General features: G+C 46.4%; 1 protein-coding gene across 1 annotated transcript; it reads left to right on the top strand.

Moving 5' to 3' along the window:
• The first annotated feature begins 11,481 nt into the window (after positions 1–11,481).
• On the top strand, positions 11,482–12,870 carry LOC119879505 (pyruvate dehydrogenase E1 component subunit beta, mitochondrial-like). The gene is given in 1 exon segment (XM_038589748.1): positions 11,482–12,870. A coding segment is annotated over 1 exon segment (1,080 nt). The 5' UTR covers positions 11,482–11,496; the 3' UTR covers positions 12,577–12,870.
• Positions 12,871–13,141: the final 271 nt, after the last annotated feature.

The following is a 13,141-nucleotide window of genomic DNA, read 5'->3' as shown; positions in this document are numbered from 1 at the left end:
AAAACTCCATAGTATTTTGATAGGGATTGCATTAAACGTGTACATTGCCCTGCGTAACACGACATTTTCACAATATATTCTGCCAATCCATGAGCATGGATATATTTCGATCTCTTTGTGTCTTCTCAATTTCTTCCAGAAGCGTTCTATAGTGTTTAGGGTTGAGATCCTTTACCTCCTTGGTTAGGTTTATTCCTAGGTATCTTAGCTTCTGGGTGCAATTCTAAATGAGATTGACTCCTTAATTTCTCTTTCTTCAGCCTCATTGTTTGTGTATAGAAATGCCATGATTTCTGGGCTTTGTTTGTGTATCCTGCAATGCTACCAAATTGCTGTATGTGTTCTAGCAATCTTGGCGTGGAGGCTTTTGGTTTTCTAGGTAGAGTATCATGTCATCGGTGAAGAGGGAGAGTTTACTACTTTTTAGCCAATTTGAATGCCTTTAATGTCTTTTTTTTGTCTGATTGCTGAGGCTAGGACTCCATTACTATTTTGAATAGGAGTGGTGAGAGTGGGCATCCCTGTCTTGTTCCTTATCTTAGGGGAAAAGCTCCCAGTGCTTTCCCCATTGAGAATGATATGTTTGTTGGGGCTTTTTCGTAGATGGCTTTTAAGATGTCGAGGAATGTTCCCGCTATCCTATGCTCTGAAGGGTTTCGATCAGCTGAATGAATGCTCTATTTTGTCAAATGTATTCTCTGCATCTAATGAGAGGATCATATGCTTCTTGGTTTTTCTCTTGCTGATATGATGAATCACATTGATTGTTTGACTAGTGTTGAACCAGCCTTGTGTCCCTGGATAAATCTTACCTTCATTCATGTGAATAATTTTCTTAATGTACTGTTGGATCCTATTGGCTAGTATCTTGTTGAGAATTTTTGTATCCATGCTCATCAGGGATATGGTCTGTATTCTCCTTTTTGGTGGGGTCTTTGTCTGGTTTTGGAATTAAGGTGATGCTGGCCTCATGGAACGAATTTGGAAGTACTCCATCTCTTTCTATCTTTCCAAACAGCTTTAGTAGGATAGGTATGGTTTCTTCTTTAAACGTTTGATAGAATTCCCCTGGGAAGCCATCTGGCCCTGGTCTTTTGTGTCTTGGGAGGTTTTGGATGACTGCTTGAATTTCCTCTCTGCTTATTGGCCTGTTCAGGTTTTCTATTTCTTCCTCTTCCAGTTTGGTTAGTTTCTGGCCTTTCCAGGAATGCGTCCATTCCTTTCTTCTAGATTGCCTAATTTGTTGGCATATGGCTGTTCATAATATGTTTTTAAAATCATTTGTATTTCCTTGGTGTTGGTAGTTGATCTCTCCTTTCTTATTCATGATATTATTAATTTGAATCTTCTCTCTCTTCTTTTTAATTAAGGCTGGCTAATGGTTTATGTATCTTATTAATTCGTTCAAAGAACCAACTTCTGGTTTTGTTGATCTGTTCTACAGTTCTTCTGGTCTCGATTTCGTTGAGTTCTGCTCGAATCTTAATAACTCTCTTCTCTGCTGGGTGTAGGATCTATCTGCTGTTTTTTCCCTAGCTAGTTATGTTTAAGGTTACCTTTGTATTCGAGTTCTTACAGTTTTTTGAATGGAGGCTTCTATTGTGATGTATTTCCCCCTTAGGACTGCTTGTGCTGCATTCCAAAGATTTTGAACGGTTTGTATCTTCATTCTCATTAGTTTCCATGAATCTTTTTAATAAATTAATTTTTTATTGTGTTCATTTACAACATACATAATAAACACCCCAGTGCTCATCACGTCAAGTGCCCCCCTCAAGTGTCCTCACCATTTCTCCCCACCACCCGCCCTCTTACCATTCTACCACCCCTAGTTCGTTTCCCAGAGTTAGATGTCTATACGTTCTGGCTCCAATTCTCATGTGGAATCGTTGTTCCTGACCTTACGTGTATCTGAGTTGAATACAGCGTTTTCCAATGGCCTTCTTCAATCAGAGTGTAGCTAGTTTCCAACTCCCATGTCCGAGGGGGTAGCAGACATCTGCCTCCCATGCATACACACTTCTGAGAGTTGAGCTTATGGCCTGTACCTCCACATCCTGCCTGCAGGTACCCTTCGCTTCGAAAAGGCCTAAGCCTGCTGCGTGACGGAAGTGTTCTGAGAGGTAACTGGAGTCTCCAGGCACACATGACTAGTGCCTCCAAGCTCAATCCACCGATTTCCTAATAATTCCTGTGGTAGACTTGTGCTACATACTAAGTTCCATATGTGAGAAGGTAGCTGAACGCCTTGTCCAAAAGCATCTTACTTCTGAGAGTTGAGCTCACCTTCAGTCCCTCACAGTTCCACACTGCCTGCAGAGTGAGTTTCGCACATCTTCACCAGAGACGTTTGCCAAATGCTTGTGAGCCGCAACTAAACAATACAGACAAGGACGGTATCTCCAGGTGCAGTACACTGGTAATCTTGGAACCTCCTAACTCAGAATACTGCTACCTTCTCACTGCCATAAGAACGCAGCTAGGTGAGAGCTGGCTTCTAGGCATGCTTCCCGGTGAGAGCTGAGGTCAGGGCAGAACCCCCCGAATCCTGCCTGAGTGTAGACATAGCTGTTAACATCCTCATGTTAGGTGCTGGGAGAGGTTGGGGGAATAGCATGTGTCAGAATTGGGCCTGAACTCACGTGTATCTGAGTTGAATACAGCGTTTTCCAATGGCCTTCTTCAATCAGAGTGTAGCCATTTTCCAACCTCCCATGTAACTAGTGGGTTGCAGACATCTGCCTCCCATGCTTACTTCTGAGAGTTGAGCTTATGGCCTGTACCTCCACATCCTGCTTGCAGATACCCTTCGCTTATAAAAGGCCTAGACCTGCTGCGTGACGGAAGTGTTGGGAGAGGTAATTGGAGTCTCCAAGGAACAGAATACTAGTGCCTCCAAGCTCAATCCAGCGATTTCCCAGTAATTCCTGTGGTAGACTGGTGCTACATACTAAGTTCCATATATGTGTGAATGTAGCTAACGCCTTGTCCAAAAGCATCTAACTTCGGAGAGTTGAGCTCACCCTCAGTCCCTCAAAGTTCCACACTGCCTGCAGAGTGAGTTTCGCTCGTCTTCACCAGAGACGTTTTCCAAAGGCTTGTGAGACACAACTTAACAATGCAGACCTGGGCGGTATCTCCAGGTGCAGTAGAGAGGTAATCTTGGAAAGTCCTGACTCAGAACACTGCTACCTTCTCACTGCCATAAAAACGCAGCTAGGAGAGCGGTGGCTTCTAGGCATGCTTCCCTGTGAGAGCTGAGGTCAGGGCAGAACCCTCCCGCATCCTGCCTGAGTGTAGACATAGCTGCTAACATCCATATATTACGTGCTGGAGACGTTGGTGGAATTGCATGTGTCAGCATTGGGCCTGAACTCACGTGTATCTGAGTTGAATACACCGTTTTCCAACGGCCTTCTTCAATCAGAGTGTAGCTAGGTTCCAACTCCCATGTACTAGTCGGTTGCAGACATCTGCCTCCCATGCTTACTTCTGAGAGTTGAGCTTACGGCTTGTACCTCCACATCCTGCTTGCAGATACTCTTCGCTTCTAAAAGGCCTAGACCTGCTGCGTGACGGAAGTGTTGGGAGAGGTAATTGGAGTCCTCAGGCACACAAGACTAGTGCCTCCAGCTCTTTCCAGCGATTTCCTAGTAATTCCTGTGGTAGACTGGTGCTACATACTAAGTTCCATATGTGAGAAAGGTAGCTGAACGCCTTGTCCAAAAGCATCTTACTTCTGAGAGTTGAGCTCCACCTCACTCCCTGACAGTTCCACACTGCCTGCAGAGTGAGTTTCGCACGTCTTCACCAGAGACGTTTTCCAAAAGCTTGTGAGACGCAACTTAACAAGGCAGACCTGGACGGTATCTCCAGATGCAGTAGAGTGGTAATCTTGGAACCTCCTGACCCAGAATATTGCAAACCTTTTCACTGCCATAAGATCGCAGCTAGTTGAGAGTTGGCTTCTACGCATGCTTCCCTGTGAGAGCTGAGGTCAGGGCAGAACCCTCCCGCATCCTGCCTGAGTGTAGACATAGTTGCTAACATCCTTATGTTAGGTGGTGGGATAGTTTGGGGGAAGAGCATGTGTCAGCATTGGGCCTGAACTCACGTGTATCTGAGTTGAATACAGCGTTTTCCAACGACCTTCTTCAATCAGAGTGTAGCAAGGTTCCAACTCCCATGTACTAGTGGGTTGCAGACAACTGCCTCCCATGCTTACTTCTGAGAGTTGAGCTTATGGCCTGTACCTCCACATCCTGCCTGCAGGTGCTCTTCGCTTCGAAAAGGCCTAAGCCTGCTGAGTGACGGAAGTGTTGGGAGAGGTAATTGGAGTCTCCAGGCACACAAGACTAGTGCCTCCAAGCTCAATCCAGCGATTTCCTAGTAATTCCTGTGGTAGACTGGTGCTACATACTAAGTTCCATACGTGAGAAGGTAGCTGAACGCCTTGTTCAAAAGCATCTTACTTCTTAGAGGTGAGCTCACCCTCAGTCCCTCACAGTTCCACACTGCCTGCAGAGTCAGTTTCCCACTTATTCACCAGAGACGTTTGACAGAGGCTTCTGAGACGCAAGTTAACAATGCAGACCTGGACGGTGTCTCCAGGTGCAGTAGAGTGGTAATGTTGAAACCTCCTGACACAGAATACTGCTACCTTCTCACTGCCATAGGAATGCAGCTAGTTGACATCTGGCTACTAAGCATGCTTCTCTGTGAGATTTGAGTTCAGGGTAGAACCCTCCCACATCCTGCCTGACTATAGACGTAGCTGCTAACATCCTCATGTTAGTAGCTGGGAGAGTTTGGGAGAAAAGCATGTGGAATCGTTGTGCCTAAATGCACGTGTATCTGAGTTGAATACAGCGATTTCCAAAGAACTTCTTCAATCAGAGTATAGCTAGGTTCCAACTCGCATGTACGAGTGGGTAGCAGACCTCTGCCTCCCATGCATACACACTTCTGAGAGCTGAGCTTATGGCCTGTAACCCTACATCTCCCTGCAGGTACCTTTCGCTGTCAAAAGGCATAGGCTCGCTGCTTGACGGTAGTGTTGGGAGAGGTAATTGGAATCTCCTGGCCCAAAAGATTAGTGCCTCCAAGCTCAATCCAGCGATTTCCTAGTAATCCCTGTGGTAGACTGGTGCTACATACTAAGTTCCATACATGAGAAAGTAGCTGAACGCCTTGTCCAAAAGCATCTTACTTCTGAGAGTTGAGCTCACACTCAGTCCCTCACAGTTCCACACTGCCTGCAGAGTGAGTTTCGCACTTATTCACAAGAGACGTTGCCAGAGGCTTCTGAGACGCAAGTTAACAATGGAGACCTGGACGGTATCTAGGTGCAGTAGAGTGGTAATCTTGGAACCTCCTGACTCAGAATACTGCTACCTTCACACTGCCATAAGAATGCAGCTAGTTGAGAGCTGGCTTCTAGGCATGCTTCTCTGTGAGAGCTGATTTCAGGGCAGAACCCTCCCACATCCTGCCTGACTGTAGACGTAACTGCTAACATCCTTATGTTAGTTGCTGGGAGAGTTTGCGGGAAATGCATGTGTAAGCGTTGGGCCTGAACTCACGTGTATCTGAGTTGAATACAGCGATTTCCAAAGACCTTCTTCAATCAGAGTGTAGCTGTCTTCCAACTTGCATGTACAAGTGGGTAGGAGGCCTCTGCCTCCCATGGATAAACACTCTGAGAGTTGAGCTTATGGCCTGTACCTCCACATTCAGCCTGCTGGTATCCTTCGCTTCTAAAAGGCCTAGGCTCGCTGCTTGACGGAAGTGTTGGGAGAGGTAATTGTAGTCTCCAGCCACACAAGACTAGTGCCTCCAAGCTCAATCCAGCGATTTACTAGTAATTCCTGTGGTAGACTGGTGCTACATACTAAGTTCCATACGTGAGAAGGCTGCTGAACGCCTTGTTCAAAAGCATCTTACTTCTTAGAGGTGAGCTCACCCTCAGTCCCTCACAGTTCCACACTGCCTGCAGAGTGAGTTTTGCACTTATTCACCAGAGACGTTTGACAGAGGCTTCTGAGACGCAAGTTAACAATGCAGACCTGGACGGTATCTCCAGGTCCAGTAGAGTGGTAATCTTGGAACCTCCTGACTCAGAATACTGCTACCTTCTCACTGCCATAGGAATGCAGCTAGTTGACAGCTGGCTTCTAAGCATGCTTCTCTGTGAGATTTGAGTTCAGGGCAGAACCCTCCCACATCCTGCCTGACTGTAGACATAGCTACTAACATCGTTATGTTAGTTGCTGGGAGAATTTGCAGGAAATGCATGTGTAAGCGTTGGCCCTGAACTCACGTGTATCTGAGTTGAATATAGCGATTTCCAAAGACCTTCTTCAATCAGAGTGTAGTTAGGTTCCAACTCGCAATTACGAGTGGGTAGCAGACCTCTGCCTCCCATGCATACACACTTCTGAGAGTTGAGCTTATGGCCTTTAACCCTACATCCTGCCTGCAGGTAACTTTCGCTTAAAAAAGGCCTAGGCTCGCTGCTTCACGGAAGTGTTGGGAGAGGTAATTGGAATCTCCTGGCACACAAGACTAGTGGCTCCAAGCTCAATCCAGCGATTTCCTAGTAATTCCTGTGGTAGCCTGTTGCTACATACTAAGTTCCATACGTGAGAAGGTAGATGAACGCCATGTCCAAAAGCATCTTATTTCTGAGAGTTGAGCTCACCCTCAGTCCCTCACAGTTCCACACTGCCTGCAGAGTGAGTTTCGCACTTATTCACCAGAGACGTTTGCCAGAGACTTCTGAGACGCAAGTTAACACTGCAGACCTGAATGGTATCTACAGGTGCAGTAGAGTGGTAATCTTGGAACCTCCTGACTCAGAATCCTCCTGCCTTCACCCTGCCATAAGAATGCAGCTAGTTGAGAGCTGGCTTCTATGCATGATTTTCAGTGAGAGCTGAGTTCAGGGCAGAACCCTCCCGCATCCTGCCTGACTGTAGACGTAGCTGCTATCATCCTTATGTTAGTGGCTGGGAGAGTTTGCGGGAAAAGCATGTGTAAGCGTTGGGCCTGAACTCACGTGTATCTGAGTTGAATACAGCGATTTCCAAGGGCCTTCTTTAATCAGAGTGTAGCTGTGTTCCAACTCCCATGTCCGAGTGGGTTGCAGACATCTGCCTCCCATGCATACACACTTCTGAGAGTTGAGCTGATGGCCTGTACCTCCACATTCACCCTGCTGGTATCCTTCACTTCTAAAAGGCCTAGGCTCTCTGCTTGACAGAAGTGTTGGGAGAGGTAATTGGAGTCTAAAGGCACACAAGACTAGTGCCTCCAATCTAAATCCAGCGATTTCCTAGTAATTCCTATGGTAGACTGGTGCTACATACTAAGTTCCATATGTTAGAAGGTAGCTGAACGCCTTGTCCAAAAGCATCTTACTTCTGAGAGTTGAGCTCACCCTCAGTCCCTCACAGTTCCACACTGCCTGCAAAGTGAGTTTCGCACGTCTTCACCAGAGACGTTTGTCAAAGGCTTGTGAGACGCAACTTAACAATGCAGACCTGGACGGTATCTCCAGGTGCAGTAGAGAGGTCATCTTGGAACCTCCTCACTCAGAATACTGCTATCTTCTCACTGCCATGAGAACGCAGCTAGTTGAGAGCTGGTTTCTACGCATGCTTCCCTGTGAGAGGTGAGGTCAGGGCAGAACCCTCCCGCATCCTGCCTGAGTGTAGACATGGCTGCTAACATCCTTATATTAGGTGCTGGGAGAGGTTGGAGGAATAGCATGTGTCAGCATTGGGCCTGAACTCATGTGTATCTGATTTGAATACAGCGTTTTCCAATGGCCTTCCTCAATCAGAGTGTAGCTAAGTTCAAATTCCCATGTCCGAGTGGGTAGCAGACATCTGCATCACATGCATACATGCTTCTGAGAGTTGAGCTTATGGCCTGTACCTCCACATCCTGCCTGCAGATACCCTTCGCTTCGAAAAGGCCTAAGCCTGCTGCGTGACGGAAGTGTTGGGAGAGATAATTGGAGTCTAAACGCACACAAGACTAGTGCCTCCAATCTAAATCCAGCGATTTCTTAGTAATCCTGTGGTAGACTGGTGCTACATACTAAGTTCCATATGTGAGAAGGTAGCTGATCGCCTTGTCCAAATGCATCTTACTTCTGAGAGTTGAGCTCACCCTCAGTCCCTCACAGTTCCACAATGCCTGCAGAGTAAGTTTCGCACGTCTTCACCAGAGATGTTTGCCAAAGGCTTGTGAGACGCAACTTAACAATGCAGACCTGGACGGTATCTCCAGGTGCAGTAGAGTGGTAATCTTGGAACCTCCTGACTCAGAAAACTGCTACCTTCTCACTGCCATAAGAACGCAGCTAGGTGCGAGCTGGCCTCTAGGCATGCTTCCCTGTGAGAGATGAGGTCAGGGCAGAACCCTCCCGTATCCTACCTGTGTGTAGACATAGCTGCTAACATTCTTATGTTAGGTGCTGGGAGTGGTTGGGGGAATAGCATGTGTCAGCATTGGGCCTTAACTCACGTGTATCTGAGTTGAATACAGCGTTTTCCAACGGCCTTCTTCAATCAGAGTGTAGCTAGGTTCCAACTCCCATGTACTAGTGGGTTGCAGATATCTGCTTCCCATGCTTACTTCTGAGAGTTGAGCTTACGGCCTGTACCTCCACATCCTGCTTGCAGATACCCTTCGCTTCTAAAAGGCCTAGACCTGCTGCATGACGGAAGTGTTGGGATAGGTAATTGGAGTCTCCAGGCACACAAGACTAGTGCCTCCAAGCTCAATCCAGCTGTTTCCTAGTATTTCCTGTGGTTGACTGGTGCTACATACTAAGTTCCATATGTGAGAAGGTAGCTGAACGCCTTGTCCAAAAGCATCTTACTTCTGAGAGTTGAGCTCACCCTCAGTCCCTCACAGTTCCACACTGCCTGCAGAGTGAGTTTCGCACGTCTTCACCAGAGACGTTTGCCAGTGGCTTCTGAGACGCAAGTTAACAATGCAGACCTGGACGGTATCTCCAGGTGCAGTAGAGTGGTAATCTTGGAACCTCCTGACTCAGAACCCTCCTACCTTCTCACTGCCATAAGAATGCAGCTAGTTGAGAGCTGGCTTCTAGGCATGCTTCTCTGTGAGAGCTGAGTTCAGGGCAGAACCCTCCCGCATCCTGCCTGACTGTAGACGTAGCTGCTAACATCCTCATGTTCGTGGCTGTGAGAGGTTGTGAGAAAAGCATGTGGAATCTTTGTGCCTGAACTCATTTGTATCTGAGTTGAATACAGCGATTTCCAAAGACCTTCTACTATCAGAGTGTAGCCAGGTTCCAACTCGCATATACGAGTGGGTAGCAGACATCTGCCTCCCATGCATACACACTTCTGAGAGTTGAGTTTATGGCCTGTAACCCTACATCCTGCCTGCAGGTACCTTTCGCTTCAAAAGGCCCAAGCTCGCTGCTTGACGGAAGTGTTGGGAGAGGTAATTGGAATCTCCAGGCCCACAAGACTAGTGCCTCCAAGCTCAATCCATCGATTTCCTAGTAATTCCTGTGGTATAGTGGTGCTACTTACTAAGTTCCATACGTGAGAAGGTAGCTGAATGCCTTGTCCAATAACATCTTACTTCTGAGAGTTGAGCTCACCCTCAGTCCCTCACAATTCCACACTGCCTGGAGATTGAGTTTCGCACGTCTTCACCAGAGACGTTTGCCAGAGTCTTCTGAGTCGCAAGGGGAACAATGCAGATCTGAATGGTATCTCCAGGTGCAGTAGAGTGGTAATCTTGGAACCTCCTGACTGAGAATACTGCTACCTTCTCACTGTCATAAGAACGCAGCTAGTTGAGAGCTGGCTTCTAGGCATGCTTCCCTGTGAGAGCTGAGGACAGGACAGAACCCTCCCGCATCCTGCCTGCCTGTAGACGTAGCTGCTAATATCCTAATGTTAGGTGCTGGGAGAAGTTGTTAGAAACGCATGTGGAAGCGACAGGCCTGTACTCACGTGTATCTGTGTTGAATATGGCGATGTCCAATGGCCTTCTTTATTCAGTGTAGGTAGGTCTTTTTTTTTTATTAATTTATTTATTTAGATAGTCACACACACACAAAGAGAGAGAGAGAGTGTGAGTCAGAGACATAGGCAGAGGGAGAAGCAGGCTCCATGCACCGGGATCCCGATGTGGGATTCGATCCCGGGTCTCCAGTATTGCGCCCTGGCCATAGGCAAGCGCTAAACTCCTGCACCACCCAGGGATCCCTGTCGCTAGGTTCTAACTCCCATATATGAGTGGATAGCAGACATCTACCTCCCAGGCATACACAGTTCTGAGATTTGAGCTTATGGCCTGTACCTCCCACATCCTGCCTGCAGGTACACGTCGCTCTTAACAAGCCTAGGCTCGATGCGTTACTGAAGAGTTGTGAGAGGTAAGTGCAAGGTGCCGGCCCACAAGTCTAGTGCCTCCAAGCTCAATCCAGCGATTTCCTAGTAATTCCTGTCTTAGACTGGTGCTACATACTAAGTTCCATACGTGAGAAGCTAGCTGAACCCCGGGTCCAAAGGCAACTTAATTCTGAGAGTTGAGCTCACACCGAGTCCCACAGTTCCAACTGCCTGCAGAATGAGTTTCGAACATTTTGACCAGAGACGTTTGTTAGAAACTGGAGAGATGCAAGTGGAATAACGCAGGCATGGAAAGTGTCTCCAGGTGCTGTAGAGTGGTAATCTTGGAACCTCCTGACTCAGAATGCTGCTATGTTCTCACTGCCATAAGAACGCAGCTAGTTGAAACCTGGCTTCTAGGCATGTTTCGTTGTAAGAACTGAGGTCAGGGCATGACCCTCCCGCATCATAACTGCCTGTAGACATAGGTCCTAGCATCCTTATGTTAGGTGTTGGCAGAGGATGTGTGAAAAGCATGTGGAAGTGACAGGCTTGTACTCTCCTGTATCTCATTTCAATACAGTGATTATGAACACGTATAATGCCTCCTCAACCTGAAAAGCAGGAAAGGATAATAAATAGCAAATATCAGATAAAAATACTTCTTTTATATTAGACACCATATTGCAAGTGCATTTAAAATTAGCAATGCATAACTTTTATTTCCTTGACGTTTGTCTTCCAAAGAGTTCACAGTGTTTCAGTGTCAGTTAAACCATGGGATGAATCTCAGGGAAGAATCCTTCACATAATAACATGACCATTGGTAATAATGTGTCTCAGTTCTTTCCAAATCCATACAGATGCATTTCTTGATGAGTGACTGAGCTGTGAAGAAAGAGATGAGAAACCCTCATCCCTCAGAATTACTTGTGTCAGAATATTTTAACCATAGTACTACGGATAGTAAATTATCCTTATTAACAGGAAATACGTCTCACATTGGAATCTGAGCAATCAGATGGGCAGAGAAAAACCGCTTTGACTGGCTCTTCATCTTTTAAATACAAAGGAGAGATTCATTCGGCGCCTGCTGGAGGACACGGTCAAGATGGCGGCAGTGTCTGGCCTGATGCGGAGACCCCTGGAACAGGTGTCGGGGTTGCTGAGGAGGCGCTTCCACCGGACGGCGCCGGCGGCGCTGCAGGTGACAGTTCGTGAGGCTCTAAACCAAGGTATGGATGAAGAGCTGGAAAGAGATGAGAAGGTATTTCTTCTTGGGGAAGAAGTTGCCCAGTATGATGGTGCATATAAGGTTAGTCGAGGCCTGTGGAAGAAATATGGCGATAAGAGAATCATAGATACTCCCATATCTGAGATGGGCTTTGCTGGAATTGCCGTGGGTGCAGCTATGGCTGGGTTGAGGCCCATCTGTGAATTTATGACCTTCAATTTCTCTATGCAAGCCATTGACCAAGTTATAAATTCAGCTGCCAAGACCTACTACATGTCGGGGGGCCTTCAGCCTTTGCCTATAGTCTTCAGGGGGCCCAATGGTGCCTCAGCAGGCGTGGCTGCCTAACACTCCCAGTGCTTTGCTGCCTGGTATGGGCACTGCCCAGGCTTAAGGGTGGTCAGCCCCTGGAATTCAGAGGATGCAAAAGGACTTATTAAATCAGCCATTCGGGATAATAATCCAGTGGTGGTGCTAGAGAACGAACTGATGTATGGAGTTCCTTTTGAATTTCCCTCCGAAGCTCAGTCAAAAGATTTTCTGATTCCCACTGGAAAAGCCAAAATAGAAAGGCAAGGTACACGCATAACCGTAGTTGCTCATTCAAGACCTGTGGGCCACTGCTTAGAAGCTGCAACAGTGTTATCCAAAGAGGGTATTGAATGTGAGGTGATAAATATGCGAACCATCAGACCAATGGACATTGAAACAATAGAAGCCAGTGTCATGAAGACCAATCATCTCATAACTGTGGAAGGAGGCTGGCCACAGTTTGGAGTAGGAGCTGAAATTTGTGCCAGGATTATGGAAGGCCCTGCATTCAATTTCCTGGATGCTCCTGCAGTTCGTGTCACTGGTGCTGATGTCCCTATGCCTTATGCAAAGATTCTAGAAGACAACTCTGTACCTCAGGTTAAAGACATCATATTTGCAATAAAGAAAACATTAAATATCTAGTTTGGACTTGAATTTCAAGTCATTGGGATTTACTTAAAATACTTTCTGACAGTTCACCTGAATTGTACTGTAAGACCTTATGATTCATAAAGCTATTTCTAAAGCAACATCACAGATGTTTTTGTACTTGGAAGAAGTTTAAATGTGCTTGTATGTGGAAAAACTCTCCTCTCCGGCCCTAGACTCCATTGGGGGGGGGGGGGGTTGGTCTGTTACAGTTATGTTCTTTGAATAAGGCTAACTTAAAATTTTACCCTCTCACAAGGACAAGGTCTGAACATGGCAGAGTTCTGCAGAAAGACATATCCAAAAATGACAACTTGTATGTAAAGATAAAAGCTATTATCTACATTTGCTGTTTGATTGTTTTGTTTTGTTTTGTTTTTTTTGATTGTTTTGATAAGGAATAAAAGAATTCCTAACTATGAAAAAAAATAAATAAATACAAAGGAGAACTTTTCTATGTACAAAGTCAGTTTTCAAGATAGCCTTAGGGAATAAGAGTCTGCAGCATGGAATCCCACTGCACAGCCACCCAGGAGGCCCGCGCTCCAGGTCTTCTTGA

This window comes from Canis lupus, unplaced genomic scaffold (genome assembly GCF_011100685.1).
Source record: "Canis lupus familiaris isolate Mischka breed German Shepherd unplaced genomic scaffold, alternate assembly UU_Cfam_GSD_1.0 chrUn_S946H1112, whole genome shotgun sequence".
Classification (NCBI taxonomy): Eukaryota; Metazoa; Chordata; class Mammalia; order Carnivora; family Canidae; genus Canis; species Canis lupus.
Note: the sequence above shows the minus strand (reverse complement) of the source record. Positions and strands in the feature narration are given on the sequence as shown.